The 22,780-nt window shown below is 54.8% G+C and overlaps 1 protein-coding gene across 3 annotated transcripts; it reads left to right on the plus strand.

Moving 5' to 3' along the window:
- The first annotated feature begins 1,697 nt into the window (after nt 1-1,697).
- On the plus strand, nt 1,698-21,980 carry ACVR2B (activin A receptor type 2B). Of its 3 annotated transcripts, none has more exons than XM_081159111.1 (11): nt 1,698-1,852; nt 15,150-15,357; nt 15,725-15,834; nt 15,989-16,140; nt 16,226-16,369; nt 16,895-17,038; nt 17,387-17,535; nt 19,067-19,181; nt 19,893-20,031; nt 20,119-20,249; nt 21,703-21,980. In XM_081159111.1, the coding sequence occupies exons 1-11, from the start codon at nt 1,801-1,803 to the stop codon at nt 21,895-21,897; spliced, it is 1,539 nt and encodes a 512-aa protein (XP_081015237.1). In that variant the 5' UTR covers nt 1,698-1,800; the 3' UTR covers nt 21,898-21,980. The 3 variants fall into 3 exon arrangements, with proteins under 3 accessions (XP_081015237.1, XP_081015238.1, XP_081015239.1); XM_081159112.1 differs by having other exon boundaries at nt 16,904-17,038; XM_081159113.1 differs by having other exon boundaries at nt 16,013-16,140.
- The last annotated feature ends 800 nt before the right edge of the window (nt 21,981-22,780 follow it).

Here is a 22,780-nt window from a genome sequence, read left to right on the forward strand (position 1 = left end):
GTATAGCCTCTGGTGGGATTACCAAATACGCTGCCGGGTGTCCCACGCGACACTACATTCAATTCTGTGTTAAAAAGGCCTCTGTACGGGGTGTGGCAAGGAGGCGCTGTCATTTCAACATAGAACTTTCCGGAGCTGGAAGGGACCTTGAGAGACTCAGAAATCTTTCTGGGGAGTGACTCCCAACTGTGGTCCCTGAAGTGTTCTGGTGCTTTGGAAACTGGAGGCGAGCGGACCCTCGTTTCCACTTCACTGTGGTCATATGCTTTCTATAGGGCCGGCTTTTGCGTAAGTTTTTGTTTGAATAAGGTTTCGGCCGCGTAAAAAAATGCAAAGCACAGAAGGAGCCTAACCTCTTCCCTTTCTGTGTAAGGAAACGGGATCAGAGAAGTGAACCGGCTCAGCCTTCCAGGCACCACCTCCCTCCCGGCCGCTGGCCCCGCTCCGGCCCTAACAAAGGCTGCCACAAATCTGGACAAGGTGGGGGGATAATTTCTGTGCGCGAGGGTCTTGCCCCCTCCCCCGGGCTGGGGCGGGCTTTCCCTCCTAGCTTCGAGGCGCCGCGCGACGCGCGCAGCTCGGGCGGTGGGGTGGGAGGGGCGGAATCTCGGGGGGAGCAGCACCGCCCCGAGGGCGAACCTGGGCGCGGCGCAGCGGGCGGCGAGGCGGGTCTGGAGCCGGGTCTTCCCCTGCGGGAGGCGCCGGACAACAGTTTCAACGACGCAGATCGAAGCGCGGGGGTGAGCGGGGCGCGAGAGCCGAGCGCCGCTTGGGGTTAAGGGTGCGCGGCGCTGCGCCCTCCCTCCCCTGCCCGGCTCCAACTCCAGGCCTCCCCAGCTGTGCCTTTGCGTGTGGGGACCTGGGGGTGTGGACGTGGGGCCCCGCTTGTCATTTCAAAGAAGACAGCCTTTTTCCGCCGATGAGTTCGCACGCCTCTCCCACGGTTCCCCGCGACCCTCGTTTCGCGGGGTAACCGGGTGCGCGGGGAGGCGGCCAGAGCCCGGGCCGTCCGCCGGCTCCAGGCGCGCAGGCAGCGTGCGTTCCGGAGCGTGGGCTCCAGCGCGCGAAGCAAGGATTCTGGGCGCGGTGGCCGGGGGTCCCGTGGGTACCCGGGGGTCCTGTGGGTACCCGAGAAGTGGTCCAGGGCAACTCCGCCACCTTTGCCAGCGCGCGCCCGGCCCGGCGCTCCGGTCGCGCGGTTTCTGCTCCCCGCGGAGGGCGCGGGCTGGAGGCGGGGCCTCTTTGTTGTTGTTTCTCTGGGGCCCCGCCCCGAAGGGGGGCGCGGACCACGCGGCCGGAGGGCCCGCCTCCCCTCCCCCCCAGCCCCGCTCGCCGCCTCTTTGTATCCAACATCCGGGTTTCCCCGCTGGCTCGTCTCCGCGGCCGCGGCTCAGGAGCCATTTTGGACTCGGTTCAGCTCCCCTCCCCCCACCCCTCCCCCCGTTCATGGCCCCTCCGGACTCGGCCCCTGCGCCCGGGGCCCGGGCCCAGCCCCGCCGCGCTATGCTCCAGTCGGGCGCCCCCCGGCCCGCGCCCCGCCGCCGCCCCCCGGCCCCCGCGTCGCCCCGGAGCCCGGGCCGCAGCCTGTGCCGCCCGCAGCGGCCGTGAGCCCGGCGCCGCCGCCCGGCCCTTAGAGCCCGCACGCCGCCCGGGGACGACGGCCGAGGAAGCGCGCGGGGAGCGAGCCCAAAGGAGGGAGCGGGAAGGAGAGCGCGGCCGCCGCCGGGCCCTGCGCGCCCTGGGAGCGCCGCGCGGCCCTGCCCGCGGGCTCCGGGTGTCCGCGGGGCGGCGCCGCGGAACATGACGGCGCCCTGGGCGGCCCTCGCCCTCCTCTGGGGATCGCTGTGCGCGGGTAAGGACGGGGCGCGGCGTGGGAGGTGTGGAGAGGGCGCGGGGCCCGCCTCGGGCGGCGCGCGGTGTTTACCAACAAAGGGCGGGCCCGCGGCCTCCTCGCCGCGCCACCTGCACCCGGCTTGCACCTCCCGGGCGGGCACCGCGCCGGGGCCCCTCTAGCCGATGTTGAGGGGACGGTGTTGTCTGTGTGGCGGTCTGCGGGGCTCCGGTTCGCGGAGGCGGCCCCACGGTGGGGGCCAGGGTCCCGAGTTCCAGGGTCGGGGTTCGGGCTACACGGGCGCGGGGAACCCAGGGAAAGTGAGAGGAAAACCAGAGCGTGGGGAAGGTGGCCAAGCGGGGCGGGCAGATCTGATCCGGGGTGGCGGGATTGTCGGTGCAGCAGCGGGTGTGGGAAGGGCTACGCGACCCTCAGAGCCACTAAGCGTAGAGAAAGGGGTTGCTTTTCGCAGCTTGGAGTCCTGCACCCCATCCCAGCAGAGTCTGCGTGTGTTCCGCGCTTGGCGGGCCGCTGGCACCGGCTCCCACCTGCGCCCGCTTTCCTGCTTCTGGCCCCAGCGAGGGAGGCGCAGCCACCCCTCGGGGCCGCTTTGTTTTGGTCGCCTGGGAGGGGACGTGGGGCGGGAAGGAAAACCAACAGGTCCCTGTTCCTTCTGCCTTTTGGAAGCACGTGGCGAAGGTGGATGACCTGCGGGGCTAGTTTGGCTCTTGCGCGTGCGGTTGAGAGTGTGCAAGTGTATACATGATGATTTCTACCGGGGGGCCGCTTTTTCCGTTAAGGCCACCGATTTCCCTCTTTTGGCGTTGCGGGTGCTCGCCCAAGTCGGTTGTGCGCGCAGGGACCGGCTGCGCGCTCTGGTTGGCTGCGGGTAGCCCTGGACAGCGTGAGGAGTCGTGCACCGAAGCTCCCGGGAGGAGCCGGGGCCGCCTGGGCTGCCGCCGCGCGGCCGCGGGAGCGCCGGGTTTCGCACGCCTTTGTTCCCAGCCCCCATTACACATGCAGCGCGGGTCCCTAGCCGCCTGCGGTGGCCGCTGCGCGGAGTCTGGGAAACCCGCGAAGGGCGGGGCCGGGCGTGCAGGGGCGGGGCTGGGAACCCCTCGCTGCTGCCGGGGTGGGGACCCGGGATCTCCATCCCACTCTCACTCCCACTCCCCCGATCTCTTCTTGAGCTGTGGCTTGTCTTAGCTGCCTACATTAAAGCAAGTGAGTTCTCTTTGTAGGGCTTGGCGCTTCGTAGCCTGAGTGCAGGGACCAGAGGATAGAGACCTCCTCGTTGGTACCTGGGCACCCTGGAAGGGAGCCTGATGGCTCTTTTAGAGCCATTTCCTGTGTGGCAGAGGCAAAGTGGTGATGTTGAACTTGTTCCCTTCTCTGATCCCTTTTAAGTGCTGCTCTGAGATGCTTTTTCCCAAGGAAAGGAAGGTATTGGCTTGTAGAGGGGAGGATGGCAGCGAGCTGACTTAATAGGCACTCACAGCTCACCTGGCTGTCTCTAGTATCTTCCTCGACATCCCTGGGATCTCTCTCCTAATTTGTCTCATTGTGGTCTCACCAGTCCTCACCTTCATCACAGATTAGGCAGGGCAGGATGGATCCTACCCCCACCCCTCAATACTGTATTTCCCTCTGGTACTCCCACCTGGCAATACCTCCACCTGGCTTGGGCAGTACTCTGCAAGGAGGGGCAGCAGGAGTTAGACTGAAAAACAATGACCTGTGTCCTTTGTATCATGGGCGCCTCTGAGAATCTGATGAAAGAGATGAACCCTTTCCCCAGGAAAATACAAATAAGTGTGTGTATGCACACGCATGCACGCACACATACATGTAACTTGCTGTTTTGCACTGATGCCAGGAAACTTTGGCCCCCTGGGTTGATCTCTGTGAAGTCCTGGCTGCCTTGCACATACCCATTGTACCAGTCCTGAGGGGCAACTTGCTGTCCCTGGGCGGTGGGGTACTGGGCTTGTTCTCACCTTGCTGCTTTGACTTATCCTGTTCTAGCCACTAGGCATGATTTCTTCTTTACTTTTACTTTTTGTTCACATTCTGCCCAGTGTTCAGATTCCAGCCCCAGTCTCCTCCTCCTCCTCTTCTTCCAGGAAGCCCTCCCCAGAGTGCCATATATACATTTAGCTACCTGCTTGGGAGCTCAGGGTAGTACAAGAGTGGACCATGGGACCTCAGGTCAGAGTTTGGATGCACTTGAAGTTCCTGGCCTGTTACCATAGCCTGGGCTCTGGGGTGAGGCTGAGCTGGTCTGGGTAATACTTGTGAGAATAGCAGTGGATAGACAGCCCTCAGGCAGGGTCATGGCTGAGTGGGCCTCATTCTAGAACAGGGTTTCTCAACCTTGACCCTGTTTACAGTTTGGAGCTGATCATTCTTTGGTGTGTATGTGGTGGCGGGGGGAGGGGCGGGCAAGTGCTCTCTTGTGCATCGTAGGATGTTTAGCAGCATCCCTGGCCTCTACCCACCAAACGCCAGTAGCACTTCCAACCATGACAACTGAAAATGTCTCCAGGTGTTGCCAGTGTCTGGGCAGAGGGGGTGAGAACCTCTGATCTAGAATATTCTCATGCTTTTAAAGAGACAGTTTTGGGAGGTGGGATTTGTGGCTAATGCCTCCCCCATCCCTACCCTATGGATTCAGGGTGGGAGTTGGCTTTTCCTCAAAGCCCGGAAGATTTGTGCCTCGCTAAACCTGTTCAGCGTGAGAGAGTTTGGTTTGAAATTAGTGGTTCTGGAGTACCGCTGGCCACGGAGGAGAATCCTGGCGTCCTTGAGTTTTCCCAGAAGTGGTTCGGGTTTCAGGGAGGCGGCGGTTGTGGGTGGCCCGGCAGCCTGCCCGCCCGCACCCGCCCACCCGCCTCTGACCGCCGCCTTGAGGTTTGCACTCGCGCCTCTCCCCCCACACGCGCAGAATGTCAGGAAGGGCCTGTCGCTGGGGCCTGGGAGCCGCTCGAGCGGAGGCTGTCCGTGTGCCCGGAGCAGCGCTGGGGGTTGCAGCCTGACGCGGGCATGCCCTCTTCCCCGAGCGGGCCGGCCGCATGGCGCCACCACGAGCCACAGCAGCTGTGGGCCTGGAGCTCCGAGCCTGGGGACGCCAGGGCAAGGGGGCAGCCTCTCCCCAAAGGTATGGGCACAGGCTACCCTGGCCTCAGGGAATTGGAGGGCAGGGCCAGGCTTCCTCTTCTGGACCCAGGGTGTGTGGATAGAGCTGTTCCTGACAGGTGCCAGCACTGGAGGCCCTGACCCGAGGGGCTGATCTCTAGGGGTGCCTGCTTGTGGGCCTGGGCAGGCTGGCAGCCTGTGTTTGTTTCCAGTCCTCCCCATCCTTCTCGCTCTGCTAGGAAGGGTGTTCTGGGGGGCTCCGCTCTGATCTCAGCAAGACACAGCTTGCTGCATTGGGGACTGATTATGGACTGAACTCGGGGTAGAGGAAGCAGCAGTCTTAAAAGCTTCAATTCCAGGTACTCCGGATCCCTGGAGGGTGAAGGGCTTATTTAAAAGGGTTGCTTTGCTGGGGTTGAGATTTCCTAGTTCCACCTCTTTTGGGGTCTTTCCAAAGGAACTTGGATGCCTTCTCAGAATTCTTTATCTTCTATTCCTTCCCCTGCACTCTATCAGCAATTCTTTGTTCCAGATTAGACACCCACCCTGTCGTTCAGGGCTTCCTTTTTGGTTTGTCTTTGTTCACCAGCCTCACAGGCCCGTCCCAGCCAGAGAGGTGCTTGTTCCCTAAGGTCCTGGTGGTGCAGCGCCTGGGTGGTTAGGGATGATGGGAATGGGGCCGGGGGAAAGGAGATGCTCCTGCCTTCTGAGTCCTTGCTTTCTAAGGTTCTCAGCGATGTCTTTGCTTGAGACCATGCTGGGTACTTGAAATTAACTGATAGTGCAGGCCGGGACTGTTTGGGGGTCATCCATGCCTCCTCCATGGCTTCTCACCTTTAGCCATGTGCTTTGCCCTGGTTACTCCAGTCTCGCTCTGCACATACAAGTGCCTTTTCCAGACTCTCTCAGGGGCTGGCAGCCCTGCCTGGGTGTTTTCATTCATGTGCATGTGATTGCTGGGAGCTGGCGTTGGAATGGAAGCCTGCCCCACTGGGCAGCCGCGTGTCCCTCCTCCCAAGGGGACCTCCTCTAGGGGCCTGGCTTGCCGCACAGTGGGTCTTCTCTCAGACCAGTACCTGGGCTGGAGATGGGATGTTTTGTGAGGTGAGCTCAGCTCTTGTTTGCAAACGTTCCTCTGCCCACTATTTCAGTTCTACTCTGACAACCAAGGAGGCTAAAATTAGTCCTGGGGAAGGAGAAGGGAGACTGGTTGGAAACCCAAGCCCTTGGCTGGAGCATGGAGGAGGCTGCTTCCCGGGTTTTGCGGCTGAGCATTGCAGAAGACGTGATCAGACCAGCTGCTGTCTGTCCATCTAGACCTGAACCAGTGAAAACAGGAGGCTGACTTGGAAGCTGACTCTCTTGAGTGTTGATGCTAGGATGACTTTTCTTTCTGGCTTGTATAGTGCTGCACAATGTGTTCAGGTATGAGGACAATGCCTTTATATGTCCAAGTGTCATTGACAGCCTTCCCTCTGCAGTCCCCCACCCATTGATTCAGAAAGCATGCACGAGTTCTCAGAGCCCTGGACTGGTGGCCATGGGTGAAGAAACCCTTACTTTATGTGCTTTTGGGGAATTTTCTTTTCACTCAAGTTTTGATGTTCCCACAGGTGTTCACAAACCAGGCAGACCAGGTCCCCCACTTGGAACTGCTGGCTTGTGCAGGGTGTGAGTTAGAGGGGAGCCCTGTGGGTCAGGTCTCATAATGAGGTCCAGCTTCTCTGTGCCCTGAAGACATAGGGAACCATCTACTGAGGGACTTAGAAAATAGAGCAGCAGGAAAGTTGGGTGAATTCTGTTTTTTCCCCCACACCTGGCGTGGGTGGTCCTCTGAACCCTCCACCCAAGGGTGGGTCCTGGAGGGCCATTTGGGGGGAGGAGAGCCGGGGCAATGCAAAACATTGAAAAATGCACCCAAACCTCTTACCCATGGGTCTCCTGGTTAGCTACCCTGGGCTGGGGTGTAAGTTGGAGGAGTAGAGGTTGTCACTTTGGCTATAACTTCTCTTCCCATTTTAAGTTTTATTAATTTTTGTTTTCCAAATAATATACACACATTTAATTGCAAAAATTTAGATGCTACGGATAAAGCTAGGGTCTCCCTTATTCCCCATCTGAGTACCCCTGTAGAAGTGAACCTTTTCAGGTCGGTGTATATTCTGCTGGACATCTTACCTGTGCACCTATAGAAGCACTTAGAGAAGTAGAGATGGTTTTTTTTAATCTAAAATGCTATTGCCCTTTTAAAGACATTGAATTGAAATGTAAGATACATACATAAGTATAATTAGCTTATACATGTAAAAATACATGTATAAGCGGTCATAAGTGACAGCTTTGTGAATTTTTCACAAACTGAACACATCGATGTAGTTAATATCCAGGTCAAGAATAAGAAATGTACCAGCCTCTCCCCCTACCACGCCCTCTCTGGCTGCATTCCACTCTCTACCCCTCACCCCTAAGGGTAACTACTATCCCGGCTTCTAACAGCATAAGATAGTTATGCTTGTTTTGTCCTTTGTGTGGATGGAATCTTACAGAATGAACTGTTTTGTATTCATCTTTTGCTTACCATGTTTGTGACTTGCATCTGTGTTGTTGCATATCATGGCTTTTTAAACTCAGAGATATGTTTTGGCAATCTTTCTAATACATGTGGATCTACCTCAGTCTTTTTAAGAGCTGTGTAAAATTTCAAAGTTTGGATGTATAGACTACATTTTATCTTGTCTCGTATTGATGGATGTTCTGATTGTGTACAATTTATGCAGATTGTTTCTCGAGGGTAGATTACCAGAAGAATTTCTGGGTTGAAGGACATGTATATTTAAAATTTTAATAGATACTGCGAAATGGCTGTATGTTTTTTTTTTCATTGCTACCCAGGTGATGCAATGGGGGCAGAAGCTGGGTGAGATGGCAGGTGGTCCTCTGCAGTAAGTACTTGTAAGCATCTCCTCCTCTCCAGAAACTCTAGATTACAGAGGTTGGAAATAGGCTACTTCATGAAGGGTGCCCGGACAGGGCGAGCGTTCACGTCCAGTGGCTAGTCTCTGAGGAGAGCCAGGGAGGCTGCTTCCAGTGTCTGAGTCTCCTGGTTACTGTGCTGACAGAGCCTGGGGAGGGAGGGGATGAGAGGTGGGTAGCAGTGGACTAGTCAAGATCTGGGTTTGCTTGTGTGTGTCTATGTGTGCTCACTTGCAGTGCTCCACGCTGCTTCCACCCTCCAAAGAGACTGAGCTACTCGCTGAAGGTTGCTGAGGAGTTGTGGATAACAGGGTGTCCGTGGTGACCACAGTGAAGACCCTGATTTCACATGTGGTGATAATGGTGGTAGGGAGTGTGGGAGAAACTTGTAGTATTTTAGAGTGTGGTGAGAAGTTTCTCATGGCAGAAAGGGCCCTGGTGAGTTTCATTTCCTGGCTAAGAGTGTGTATGCCTGTTCCCTCATACAGCCTTCTGCCGCAGTTAGACTGAAGAAGTAGGGAAGACTGAGGTGACTTGTCCTCCAAAGCCTGTGCTTTCCTAGTCCCCTATTTCAGCATGGTGTCTACTTTTTCACGACTTTCTTACTGGGATTCCATGTGTAAGCACACTTGTCAGGCCCTGCTTGTGGAGTTAGGTGACACTGGATTGTGGTCCTGTTTCTAGTACAGGTGATGTGGCAGTCAGCTCTCCCATATTGTACAGGAGATGTGCACTGTCTGCGTATCAGTCTGCTAGGACTGCCGTGACAATACCACAGGCTGGGTGGCTCAGATAACAAATTTATTTCCTCACAGTTCTGGAGGCTGGAAGTCCAAAACCAAGGTGCTGGCAGGGTTGGTTTCTGATGAGGCCTCTCTCCTTGGCTTGCAGATAGCTGCCTTCTTGCCGTGTTCTCACATGTTCTTTTCTCTGTGTACATACACTCCTACTGCCCCTTCCTCTTATAAGGACACCAGTTTTGTTGTATTACAGCCTTATGACCTTATTTGACCTTAATTAACTCCTTAAAGGCCCTATCTTCTAGTATGGTTCGTTGGAGGTTAGGGCTTCAACCTATGAGTTTGAGGGGTGGGTACAATTCAGTCCATAACAGTCTGAAACAGTAAAGCTGGTTGCAAGTGAATTGTTTTCTTCTTGAATTACAGTTTAGAATGGAAATTACTTTTTTCATGACTCTGCCCTGGGGTCTGTCTTCTTAACACTTTCCATGGGCAAGCTTATCTACACTGGTTATCTCAGTTTCCATGTATGTGTGGATATATCCTCTTTGGGTATAATATGATCCTGAAAACTGGGTAAAAAGTAGATATGGAGACTTCCTCTTCCGACAATCAGGAACAACTCTCTTTCTGAAAGTACCTGGAAAAGCAGGACAAATTAAGAAGACATCCCTGGTTGAGGGCAATGTAAAAGCTAGCAAAGACCTAGTAGGCTAGGATCTGTGAGAAGAGAGGCCCTGGACGGTATCTTTGATGTTTGAGTGTGTATTTAGTCCTTCCATATGGGCAACCAAGAGGCTGAGAATTGCATTCGATAGCCTTATGGGGCTAGGAGGTCAGGAATTGGAGCTATAAACAGAGAGTGGGTATAGTGAAGCCCTCCTCCTCATTGGGACCCCAGAGATAATAGGGCTGAGGGGGAGCCAAAAGAAGACAAACTCTAAAGTTAGATTAAGATGTTATGAAATTAATGGTGCCCTTAGCTGTTTGCCAGAAGCACATGTAGCATCATTCAAGGAATATAAATAACATCATTCTAGGCCTCAGATTATTTCTACAAACAGCTTTGCACATCATAATGACTGGTTGATCATTTTAAATAAATTGCCAGCAGAAACATCACAGTTGAAGCAGACCTGAATGAACTCCAAATTGGTGTTATCATACACATATTGAAAAATAGTAGTACTCACTATGGTCAAGGAAATGAATGTGAGAATTTCAGCAGAGAGCTTGAGAAATATCTAACAACCAGATGAAACATCAGTTATAGAACTGACTTGGAGACTGACAGTTAAGAACTCAGTGAATGGTTTTATCAGGAGATTAGGTACAACTGAAGAGAGAATTTGTGAACTTGAAGATGGATCAGAAGATAATATACAGACCGAACCGTGGAAAGACAAAAAGATGGATATAGAAGAAGGGGAAAGATGCATACACAGAGGATGAAGTGAGAAGGCCTAAGATCCATGTAACCAGAACCACAGAAATAAAGGACAGAGAATGAGGCAGAAGAGCTGATAGCTGGGAACTTTATAAAATAAATGAGAGACATTAAGCTACAAAGGCTTCGCTGCCAAAAGATCTTGACTGATGGAGGATGTTCTTCAGGAAGGACAGTGGTCCCAGAAGGAAGAACAGAAATGCAGGAGGGATGGGTGAGCAGGCAAGCCGATGAACACATGGACAAATAAAATATTGACTGTGTAAAACACAAGTAATATCTGCTTTGGGAGGCAGGTCAGAACAACTAACAGATTAAAATACTGAACACAGATGTTATACTAAACTAATATAAGTTGAAAGGAGGTCGTTGGAGTTACAACAATTACGTTCCTCTGAGGGGGTAGAAATGGTGATTAACTTTAGAGTTTTAGAAATAAATGTACATGTTAAAATTTAAAGGCAAGCCTATAATAGAATTGAAATAGACTGTTTAATTTCCAGACCAGGAGTGGCTGAAATATGAAATTAAAAGAGATAATCCAGCTCTGTCTGGTGTGGCTCAGTTGGTTGAAGTGTTGTCCTATACACAGAAAGGTGGTGGGTTCGATTCCCAGTCAGGGCACATACCTAAGTTGCAGGTTTGATCCCTGGGTGGGGCATGTGCAGGAAGCAGCTGATAAATGTTTCTCTTTCTCTCTCTCCCTTTCTCCCTTCCTCTCTCAAAAGGCAATAATAAAAAAAAAAAAAGCTTATCTTTAAAAGAGAATGCAAAGGTGGTAGCAGTAGAGAAAAAAACAAATTTAAATACAGAAGTAATCATAAACATAATGGGAACATGTTGGGAACATAAATTGGTACATGCACTTTGGAGAGTGGTTTGCTGGTACCTAGTGAGTTGAAGATGCACACCCAGCCTCTCTAACCTGTGGGTGTGTACCCTTGAGAAATGCCCACACGTGAGCATAAGAAAACTCACAGAGGACTCAAGAGGACTCATAGTGGCCGTGCTTAAATCAGCAAACGTCGAAAGTAACCTGAGTCCAACCGGAGGATGGCAGCTTAAGTTGTGGATCCTGCGATGGACTGAGACGCAGCGCTAGCAATGAATGGGCGAAAAGGGTGCGTGCTTAGAGCCGGGCTGCCCAGGGTCTACATCGGTTTGTGATGCTTAATAAAAATGTGGGCAGGTTACTTCACCTCTCTGTGCCTCGGGACCCTCACAGCATCGCCAGGGGTATTGAATAAGGTGTCTGTAAAGTGCTTAGTGTACAGTGCCTGCTCGGAGTTCGCTGAGTAAATGTGTACTGGTTTGGATGGCTCGCAAATATATGGGCGTGGAGGGAAAAACAAATGTGTCAGAGGTTGGGTTTGGCTGCTAGAAACAGGTACTTAGAGTTATTCTCTTATGGAAAGAAGTTTAAAGGTGAAAGAAATGTAGGTATGTTTTGGATTCTTTTCTGCCCCATTGCATATATGAGCCGTTCCACAGTGCGTGCACCCTGTGTATGTGTTAGTCTCACGCATCAGCCTTCCCCCTTGTCGCCCCCGCCATCCCCTGAGGGTTCCCTCAGTCCTGACCCTGTGGCCATCCTTACTGTGGTTGTGGGGGAAGGAAGATGGTGAAGATGCCACTGTGTGCATTGGGGAGTGGAGTCATGAACACGGATACCCGGCGGCTCCTCTGGGGAACCTGCTGAGGCAGCAGGTGCTCAGCGGACTGCAGGGCTGCCTTCCGACAGGGCCGGGTAGGGAAGCCTAAGGCAGGAGCCTCACTTGCCTGAGTGGTCCTCACTTAGCCACCTCTCAGGCATAGAGGCTTCTGGAAGGCTGTGCCTTGGCATGCTGGTACCGGGCCATGAGGTGGGTGTGGGGCTCCCTCCATCTCTTTCTCACCACACTGCAGTGCCTGCGTGGGTGGGGCTGGGCACCTGCTTCCCTGTGGGGGCCTTCAGGAGCCAAGGGTAGAGTACGGTGGCCCGCGGGCTGCTGGGGTTCGCAGTTCCTCTGGGGGCTGTTGGCTGGGCTGGACACACCCCAAGCCCAGAGCTCAGGGAACCCTAGGGGGGGCATATGGCCAGTTCAGCTTCAGATCCTCCCACCAAGGCCCTGTCTTGATCGCCCCTCTCTTCTCCATCTGTCTGTCACTCTTCCCTGTCCCCATTGCACTTTGAGTCCCTCACAGGCACGGCCCTGGTAGGATTTTGCCCTTTTCTCCCCCGTGCATAGCGGGGTGTCCAAGGCCATCTGGACTGGGGAAACAGACCTCCCCAGTGCTTTTCCTCATGGATCAGAACTGGTCCATGAAGGTCCAGCTCCCCAGAAGGTCTGTTCAGAGGGGAATCTGCTTGTATTCTGGTTGTTGTTTGTTGTTGTTTGGAGGTGGTGTTTGTCTGGGAGTGGGCTTTCTCTGTCCTGCCTGGACTGAGGGCTTGGAGAGCGTGGGGGCCCCGGGGAACACAGGAACTGACTGCCTGTTACGGACACTGCCACTTATGTACTGGGTTCCTTTGGAGGCCCGCAGTTGGGTTTGCTGTGGCTCAGGGATGCACTGAGCCCCTTGCCTGGGTGTCTGGGAGCATGCTCCCGTCAGAATCATGAGGCAGCAAGTATGAGGGGGCATTGCGGGCACCTGTCTCGGGAGCACGGCTTCGTCTCCTGCAGGATGGGTGAGTGAGCAGGTCAGGGGGAGCCCCCGTGCATGGGCGCCCTGGCTCCATGAGTGTGGGCAGGAGCCCTGCGTCTATTAAAAGGCAGAGGAGGCCTTGTGGTTGGAGTGTTGCCAGAGGCTATAAATAGCTGAGTGTATGCAGAAGCAGAGAGCTTGCCAGGGAGGAGGGAGGCTGGGGGAGGCCCCTGGGTCTCCAGCTGGCAGCAGAGGTTGGGCGTGGTGTGGGAGGGGCCTGGAGTCTGCCATCTCCTCAGGTCCCCCTCAGGCTCTGAATGCAAAGCTCTCACAGGCGTGAGCGTGCAACACTCTTGGCTTGGTGGGCTGGGGGCCCCTCCTGGGGCTTGTGTTGTGAAGGGCAGCAGGGGAGGGGTATGGCTCTAACATACCAGCTCACATGCCAGTGCTGGGCATTGTTCTAACCAGACTTAAAATGCACCAACTCATTTCACTCTGGGGACAGCCCTAGGAGGTGTGCTGTTGTTACCCCATTTCACAAGCAGGGAAACAGAGGCATGGGGTGGTTTGGTAATTTGCCCCGGGTCACACAGCTAGGAAGCGTAAGAGCCAGGATTTGACTGAAGTCTGACAGCTCATGGCTGCGTTTCTTGGTCACCTGTAGGAGGATCTGGTCAGAGGTGGAGTCCAGTGACATCTCAAACCCTTGTGTTCTACCTCTGGAGCCTTGAGATTTGGAGTTCCCAGCCCTGTGTACTTGGTTCCTGCCCACAGTAGTGACCAGAGGGGTCCCTGCCTGATCTGTGGCCTGGAGAGAGTAACTGGGCCACTCTCAGTGTCTGCTGGCCTCCCTTGTTCTGGCTCCTAGCCTTGGGCAGGGGGCTTGTTGCTTGTTGCCTGAATGGAGATGGAAACTCCCCAGAGGACCCAAGAGCTTGGGCAGCAGGCTGAGGCCACCCCTCCTATTGTCCCCTCCCTTTGAAGTCCTGCCTTAGCCAGGAAATAACTGTGTCCCTCTGTCCATTCATTGGTCCTTCTTGCCATCCATTCATCATGTGTCCAGAACTGGTCCTAGCACTCAAGACAGGGCTTCTTCCTTTATCAACTTCGCAGGCTCATGGGGGAAGCCTGACATTTAAAAAGCGGTTGTTGAGCACAGTTGTAATATATTATTTCTTATGTGAGTCTCCATTATGTTATTTCTCTTGGGGATTATCTTTGGTTACATTATTTTTACACTTTCTAAATGCCTGAAGTATCCCTTTCAAGGGTGAGCAGCTAGATTTTGGAGCACAAAGGCATGTGGCAGTAGAGTTGACTTGGTCTCCAGGGAGAGGGAAGAGCTGACATTTAAAGTGGAAAGTGGGGACCATCTTGTAGCCAGAGGTGGTCACTTGTGCTAACTAAGCCCAGGAGTCCAGCATGTTCAAGGCCTGGCAGTGGGGTGTAACTGCAGTGAGGGAAGGACAGTGCCCAGCTCCCCTGTGTGCCCCATGAGTCTCATTCTCTGGGGACCTCTGTGGAATTGCTGCTGTGAATGCAGTGGGCCCCCAGTCTGGGAGAGGAGCCCTGTGCCCTCTGGACTGGGTGCTTTGCCAGTTGCTGCAGCAGATGGGTAAGAGGGACCTATGTGCATCATGATGGGAGCCAACCTGGGTCCTGGGCCTTGTGTGTTTGCTCAGCCTGTGGTCTCCTCCGCCCACCCTGCTCCCTCAAGTTCTCCCCTCAAACCTTCAGCTGGGTACAGGGCCTGGCTGGGGGAAGCCGGTGTGCACCCTACATGAGCCTCTTTGTGGACCTTGTGGACCAGGCTGGGTCCCAGCTGCCTGGTGGTCGGGAACCCACTCTTTTTTGTCTTACTTGTGTCTGAGTCTAGGCACAGTGGCATTGAATGGCCAGAGCCATAGCTAGACACTAGCCTTCTGGTTGGCTGACATTCTGAATCCTTAAAGCCCTAACTGGAGCTTTGAGATTTGCAGCTTGCTTCTGGCCAGGCCTTCTAGAAGGAGCCTCCATCACTGCAGAGTGATGCAGAATGGGTGGGGTCTGACCAGAGAATGGCCAGGGAAGCAGCCCCCACCCAGGTGCCTCATGCGTTGGTGGAGCCCCCTTTTTTGCATCTGGCCGTCAGTCTGGGTGTCTGTTTCTCCAGCCTGTGTTGTTAGGTATATGGCCACCTCCCTCTTGATTGGGCCTGGGGACAGTTGCAGGGGAAAAAATGAGATGGGGGAGCTGCTGCTGGCTGGCACACTAAGCTAAGAGGTGTCATATGGGTGGGTCGTGTGGGGCCTAGCACCCAGCACTTAGCCTCCCTCAGGGTGGCCTGAGTCCAGGACCGGGAGCAGGGATGGGTGGAGTGCTCACCACATCTCTCACCTCCCTCTGGGGTGGGCCACAGGTTCTGGGCGTGGGGAGGCCGAGACTCGGGAGTGCATCTACTACAACGCCAACTGGGAGCTGGAGCGTACCAACCAGAGCGGCCTGGAGCGCTGCGAGGGCGAGCAGGACAAGCGGCTGCACTGCTACGCCTCCTGGCGTAATAGCTCGGGCACCATCGAACTCGTCAAGAAGGGCTGCTGGCTGGATGACTTCAACTGCTATGACAGGTGGGGCGCACCCTGTCCTCTGGCCACCCCTCCCTCAGTCCCACCGGAGTCCACCTGCTGGCACACTGCCCACTGTCTGTGCAGGTCTCAGGGTGTCTTGAATCCAAGCTTGGCATTCAGGGTGGGAGGGGAAAGACAAGGGGCTCTTGAGAGAGCTTGGACAAGCAGAGATGCTGCAGGGTCCCAGCTCCAATCCCGAGGAGGCTCCCAGTGAGTGTCCACCCAGCTGTCCCTCCCCGACTTTGGGTCCCACTTCTAGGGAGGTGGTTCCCTATGAGGTTGTCTGTGGGGAGAGGTCTGGCTGGATGGGCCTTAGAGAGGCTTGCATCCCTCGGCTGAGGGTTTATGTGGGGAACTGTGCTTCCAGGCAGGAGTGTGTGGCCACTGAGGAGAACCCCCAGGTGTACTTCTGCTGCTGCGAAGGCAACTTCTGCAATGAGCGCTTCACCCACCTGCCGGAGGCTGGGGGCCCGGAAGGTGAGGGCCCTGGGAGAAGCGGGCTTGGGCCTCTCGGCCCGGGAGGAGCCCTCAGCTCCTGAGTTGGGTGGGCAGTGGCTGCAGCAGGGCTCTCTGGCCCTGGAGGAGCACGGGTGGGCGGGCTGTGTGACACAGGGCTCCGTGTGTCCCCCAGTCACGTACGAGCCACCCCCGACAGCCCCCACCTTGCTCACGGTGCTGGCCTACTCGCTGCTGCCCATCGGGGGCCTGTCCCTCATTGTCCTGCTGGCCTTCTGGATGTACCGGCATCGAAAGGCCCCTTACGGCCACGTAGACATCCACGAGGTGAGACGGCTGGCTCAGGGCAGGGCGGGGCAGGGGTAGAGGTGGTGAGGCCAGGACAGACTCTTTAAGCCCTGATCTCCCCCAGGACCCTGGACCTCCACCCCCATCCCCTCTGGTGGGCCTGAAGCCACTGCAGCTTCTGGAGATCAAGGCTCGGGGGCGCTTTGGCTGTGTCTGGAAGGCACAGCTCATGAACGACTTTGTGGCTGTCAAGATCTTCCCGCTCCAGGTGAGTGTTTGTGGGGCTCCAGGTTGCCCACCTGTGCTGTGGCCTCAGCTCTCTTGCCCAAGGGCAGCCCAGGCCCCTTATCACTGGGATGAGAAAGAAGTGGGCCCCCTTGGGGGTAGTGAAATTTATTGTACCACTAGGTAGGGCTTTGCAAATCCTTGATGCGCTCTGGTTTTCAGGGCTTTGTTTTGACGTCAGGTTCTACTTAGAGATCCTGGACACCAGGCTGCCCCAAGCAGTTGCCTGAGACCTTTAGCAAAGCCAGGCCCAGCTGTGTCTCTCATTTGTTGGGTGATACTAGGCTACTCGCTCCCCTCTCTGGACCTCAGTGGGTCATTTGTAAATCAAGTGCTGACCTTCAGTGATCTCCGGGATCACTGTTGGCCTGTGCTCCAGGGCCTGGTTCAGTGCAGGTTTTCTGCCTCCCTCCCTTACCAGTGCTGGGGCTGGGGGAATGGGGTGAGGGTGGGGATTCTGCTGTAGGCTGTGTGGCTGCAGTGGGGTTCAGCTGCGTCCTTGCCTCAGGACAAGCAGTCATGGCAGAGCGAACGGGAGATCTTCAGCACGCCTGGCATGAAGCACGAGAACCTGCTGCAGTTCATCGCCGCCGAGAAGCGAGGCTCCAACCTCGAGGTGGAGCTGTGGCTCATCACGGCCTTCCATGACAAGGTGAGCCACGTGCCTTAGAAATGGACACCCAGGATAGGGTGACCTCGACCATGGGCCCCATGTTGGCCTTCCAGAGTAAGGTACTCTGCCACAGGTGTGGACATGAGTGCCTACAGTAAGCACCCCTAACTCTCGGATAAATTCTTACAAATAAGAGTAGTGACTTCATAATTAACACCTCTGAATCCCTGCCTCCCCACCTCTACTGGCCTCATATATCTCCTATGTCAATTCCAGCCTCCCAGGAGAGGAACCTAGCCATTGGTCCACTGAGACAGCCTCCCAGGGCAGGGCTGGTCCTGTCTTGTACCCAGAACCTGTGCTTAAGCTCTATGCTGTCTCCTCTAGGGCTCCCTCACGGATTACCTCAAGGGGAACATCATCACGTGGAACGAACTGTGTCATGTAGCAGAGACAATGTCAAGAGGTCTCTCGTACCTGCACGAGGACGTGCCCTGGTGCCGTGGCGAGGGCCACAAGCCGTCTATTGCCCACAGGTACCTGCGTTAGCAGTTGACCTCCCTGTGCTTGGCCTGGAGCTACAGAGAAGGTTGGAGGGCGAGAACAGGGCCTTGATGGGTGTGTGTGTGTGTCTTAGTTTCATAAACATGCCTAGCCACGCCGTGGTGTGTCAGAGGTGACTGGGCACAAGAACCTGGGCCCACCTGCCCCTGCCTGCCTCCCACCCGTTCTGGGCCTGGCCTCGCAAGCCGGTTTCTTGGTGCCCTCCAGTGGCCCGCAGGAGGAAATGCTGACTCCATTACTTCAGAGAGTTGGCTCAGCAGTTCTCAAACTTTTTGGTTCCAGTCCCTTTCCACAGTTAAAAAGAACTTTTGTATATGTGGCTTATGTCTGTTGACATCCGCTGTATTAACGCACACACATTCCACTAACTGTCAGAGTAATGACATCACATGCATGTAGCCTCTGGAAAACTCTATACTCTTGAGAGAATGAGCTTAAAAAGGGCAAACAATGGATTATTATGAACATAATTTTGACCCTGCAAATCCTCTGAAAGGACCCTCTGGGGCACTGTGTTAACTCCTCGTCTTAGTGCTGCTGCCTGGCACCTAGTGCTGTAGATACTTAGAAATACAGCTCATTTTATACTCGCTGCCGCCTGTGAGATGGTTTTTCTCAGCCCCATCTCACAGATGAGGGAACAGTAGTGCAGAGAAGTTGAGTAACGTGGCCGTCCCTAGTGTAGTGTGGTTCTGTGTGTGCTATGAGGGAGGGGAATGAGCCTGGGATTCCAGGGTTCAAAGCTGAAGGGCCCCTAATGGTGTTGACAGTAGTGTCCTGAAAGGTTGACTGTATGAAATTGCCATCTTTGTAGGTCAAAAACAGTTGAATGTAGACTCTTCCATATGGTTCGACCTAATAGTAGTGCATAATAAGTGTCCCGGGGCGGCCCCAAGCATGTGTGCTTTCTAGTCCCTCAGGTTAGTCCTCAGGACAAGGCCAAGGCAGGCACTAGGGAGTCTGAGGACCGGAAGTAACTGCTTGTGAGGGGTGGGCTGGGCGCACACACCAGCACCCTGCTCTGCTTCTGTGGTGGGCTTGAGCCTCTCGGGGGGGCCTCCACAGAAACCCAGACAAGCTCAACTTCTGTACTTGCTCACATCGTAAATACTGTAAACCCTTTTCAGAAAACACGAATCCCAGGTCCATATGCCTGCCCTCAACCCCTCTGCAAATGCGAGGGCCTGCCTTTAGTACTGTGGGGCCTGGGATGGAGTTCGCCAGGCAGGTTGGGGTAGGTGTCACTCTAACAGCTCTGGGGAAGGGCAGTTAGGGATTCTCGTGCCAGCATTGGTGGGAATGTCCTAAAACTGCCCACTTGCAGGTTCTCGAATCTTTACTCTGGTGCAGACCCTGCTCCAGATAGGGTAGAATGGCCTGCTCTGGGATCTCTGGTGGCTGTAGGGCGCAGGCTCCAGTATCTTGAGAGACACGATGGGGAACCAGGAGCAGGGAGGTTGGACCATGATGTTCATCTTCATCTCAATCCTCTTGTCTCCTCAGGGACTTTAAAAGCAAGAACGTCCTGCTGAAGAGCGACCTCACAGCTGTGCTGGCTGACTTTGGCCTGGCTGTTCGGTTTGAGCCAGGGAAACCTCCGGGGGACACCCATGGGCAGGTAATGAGACTTGGGGTGCAAGAAGGGGGCTGGCACAGGGGTGGCATTGCCCTTCTAATGCTCAGCTGGCGAAGTGCAGGCCAAGGGTTGCTGCGCGAGCTCAGAGCTGCTCGAGAACAGTGCTCTCACCCACTGGGAGAAAGCAAGGCCTGGAGGGCCGTCGAGCGAGCCAGCCCGTCCGCTGAGAAACTCAGATTCCCAGCTGGGGTTTTGGCCTCTCATCCTTGTCACCTCAGTCTTTCTCTTTTTCTTTCCAGTTATAATTATTAAGCAAGAGAAAATAGAAGTATGCTAAGAATCCAAACCCAAACACTTAGGAAAATAAATAAAAATTAAGCCTAAATCAGTCATCCTTAAATAATCCCTATTAATGTTTTTAAGTATCCTCCCTCTTTTGTTTTTGGTGTTAATCTCGAACTCACGTCGTTGTGACTGTGAGGTATTGATGGGGCAGGGGCAGCAGCTCCAGGTTAGCTCACTGCTTTCTCGAGTGTGTGACATTTTAAATGACCGTTGAGGTACAGTTTACACCGTGACCTCTCATGACCCTCCCATGAATGTGGCGCATTGATCCTTGCTGTCACTGTCAGTGTCCTGCTCTGAATTCTGTCGTCCTGGTCCCATCTGGTGCACAAGGGACGTACCTCCCTGTTTGGCTGTGAGAGCATCATGCACAGTTGGTGACCATAGACCCTCCCCGTCCTTGTGCAGGTGGGCACACGGCGGTACATGGCCCCTGAGGTGCTCGAGGGGGCCATCAACTTCCAGAGAGATGCTTTCCTGCGCATCGACATGTATGCCATGGGGCTGGTGCTGTGGGAGCTCGTCTCCCGCTGCAAGGCTGCCGATGGTGAGTGAGCTGGTCCCGAGCATCCTGCAGGTGGGTGGGGAGCAGCAAGACCTGGGGGTGACCCACTGGGCTCGTTCTCACCCCCAGGACCCGTGGATGAGTACATGCTGCCCTTTGAGGAAGAGATTGGCCAGCACCCCTCGCTGGAGGAGCTGCAGGAGGTGGTCGTACACAAGAAGATGCGGCCTGCCATTAAGGATCACTGGCTGAAACATCCGGTGAGGGGCCTGGGTAGCAGGCGACTACAAGGGAGCAGAGAGGGGAGCCCCTCCATGTGTGGCAGGAACCTGAGATTAAGGGGGTGTGGGGCAGAAAGAGAGGATGCCTCAGGCAGCAAGCCAGCCCTCTCCTCCTCCACCAGGCCAGAGGCCACTTAGTGTGTTTTCTCTCTCCCACCAGGGAAGTGTTAGGGGAGGTTCAGTGCTCTGCAGGGACACAGCTCTGGGTTTTCTTGGCCAGGGCCCAGATTGCCCCCGTGTAGGTCACCAATGCAGTGGAGCCTGCTGGCCCTCAGCCTGACCCATCTGGGTTTGAGTCCTAGATCTGGCAATCAGTAGCTGGGTGACTTCAGGCCAATTGTTTTATTTCTCCGAGCCTCTGTCCCTTCTGGGTAGTAATAGATTTAATGAGTTATCATTATAAATCTCTTGGCTGGACATTTGCATCATATAAATGCTTAATATGGATGAGTTCTGGTTTAATATTCTCTGTTCTCTGTCTTCATCATTTTCTGGGCATGGGCTGAGCCATGTGGCATCTGGGCTCCTCCACTCGGGGGCTGTTAGACCCCAGTCGTGCAAACCATTTCCTTTCTTGGAAGGATATTTGCCTTCAGTTCCATAGATTCCCACCCCCCTGCCCACCCCAGGGTTAATTCAGAAAAAGGACTGCCTTGGGACCACTGGGGGTGAGCCCTTGACCATATATACCGTCAGAGGTCAAGTTCTTGAGGCCAAGTTCAGCTGCCACGCTGCTCCCTGGAACCCAGGGTTGTAAGTGAAGGAGGTGGAAGCTGGGTCAGAATCTACCTTCTGCCTCAGAATTTCTCAGTCTCCCAAGGCAGAAATGCCGGGGTAGCTGGTCCGGTTCCCTGATGAGGAGCCCAGGGTCCAGCGAGGTCTTGGTGTAGCTGAGCCAGCCAGAGAGCTCCTGGATGTGGGCCTTCTGTCCACCCTCTACGTTTCCCAGCTCCGCACAGTTGACTCCAGCATAGGGTGTCATACCACCACATTCCCTGAACTCTAGGGAGTGGCCCCAGGGACTGAGGGGAGTTGGGGGAGGGGGACAGTGCCCTCCTTTGGTCTTCACTGTGACCACTGCTTTTTGGGCCTTTACGTGACTTTGGCTTTGAGTAAGAGTTTTGTCTGAGTGTCACTGTATCTGCCCCAGGCGGGTCCTGGTTCCCTCCTTCCTACGTTGAGGTTCAGTAGACCTTCTGTTGGGCTGTGGTGGGAGGCCAGTGGACTCAGGATGGTGACTGCCAGGAGGGACGGCATCCTGATTCCCTCAGCATCCCTTAGCCCCCTGCTGCTTGGCTGCTGCTTGGGTTGGGACTCACCTGTGAGCTGTGCCTGATCCTCAGGAACATCATCAAGCTTGCTGTCCCCCAGGCTTGTCCTCACTGAGGGGTGCTAATGAGCCTGTGTTTTCCTCTCTCCTGTCGTTGAGCAGGGCCTGGCCCAGCTCTGTGTGACCATCGAGGAGTGCTGGGACCACGACGCAGAGGCTCGCCTGTCCGCGGGCTGTGTGGAGGAGCGGGTGTCCCTGATCCGGAGGTCGGTCAACGGCACTACCTCGGACTGTCTTGTCTCTCTGGTGACCTCCGTCACCAATGTGGACCTGCCCCCGAAAGAGTCAAGCATCTAAGCCCAGACACCAGTGGCTCTCCAGACTCAGTGGATCTGAAGAGGAAAGGAAAAAAAAAAAGTTGTGTTTTGTTCTGGAAGTCCCGTAACACCAACAAACACATACAAAGCAGCTGCTATTTTACCTTGACTTTTTATTATTATTATAATTATTATAATTATTATTAATATTATTTTTTGGATTGGATCAGTTTTACCAGCACATTGCTCTACTGTATCGCAACAGCGGACGCGTCAGCAGGCGCTGAGGTGCTGAGCTGTGAATGCAGAGCCAGCGCCGTGCTGAGGAGCCTCAGCCACCTCCCGTCCTTGGGGTCATGTCTCCCGCTTTCTCTTCGTTCGTCGTCTCAGAACCTGCGACACAGAGAAACCCATCTCCTGTCTTAGGAAACTAAATGCTGCAAACTCTTCCCAGAGGAACCTTTGAAGACTGTTACGTGGAACCCACCTTCCTCCAGAGGAGTTTCCTTCTTCCCTCATTTCCCCTCCCCATTGTGTTTTTCCCCCTTTTTAGACAGTGAGTTTAAGAAACAGCAGATGTGTCTTGCACGGATTAACGGGTGTCCTGACCGAGGCAGAGCTGGGAGGAGGAGGGGAGGGCGGAGCTGGGGGCCGGTCTGGAACAGAGCGACACTGGACTCGGGCACATGTCGGAGCAACATCCTTTGCTATGAGGCTACTTCTCAGGTAACGAGGAATTGAGGGGAAGGACCGTGCGGAGGCCGAGCATGAACGGCAAGAGCGGGGTTTGGAGAAAGTCCCAAAGCGGGTGTGGCTCTGACCCATCTGCTGGCCCTGGCCAGTTTTTCCCACTAACTCGGGCTTGGACAAAACATTTCTTTCTGCCCTATTTTTAAAGCTGAGGTAAGGGTGGAAATCACGGT

This window comes from Miniopterus schreibersii (assembly GCF_964146895.1).
Source record: "Miniopterus schreibersii genome assembly, chromosome: 15".
Lineage (NCBI taxonomy): Eukaryota > Metazoa > Chordata > Mammalia > Chiroptera > Miniopteridae > Miniopterus > Miniopterus schreibersii.

What these genes read in the sequence shown, in the direction of transcription:
- ACVR2B (XM_081159111.1), top strand. Translation starts at nt 1,801, where the DNA reads ATGACGGCGCCCTGGGCGGCCCTCGCCCTCCTCTGGGGATCGCTGTGC. An exon ending in TCAAGATCTTCCCGCTCCAG is followed by an intron (nt 16,370 to 16,894) that starts GTGAGTGTTTGT and finishes TCCTTGCCTCAG; the next exon opens with GACAAGCAGTCATGGCAGAG. An exon ending in AAGCCGTCTATTGCCCACAG is followed by an intron (nt 17,536 to 19,066) that starts GTACCTGCGTTA and finishes TTGTCTCCTCAG; the next exon opens with GGACTTTAAAAGCAAGAACG.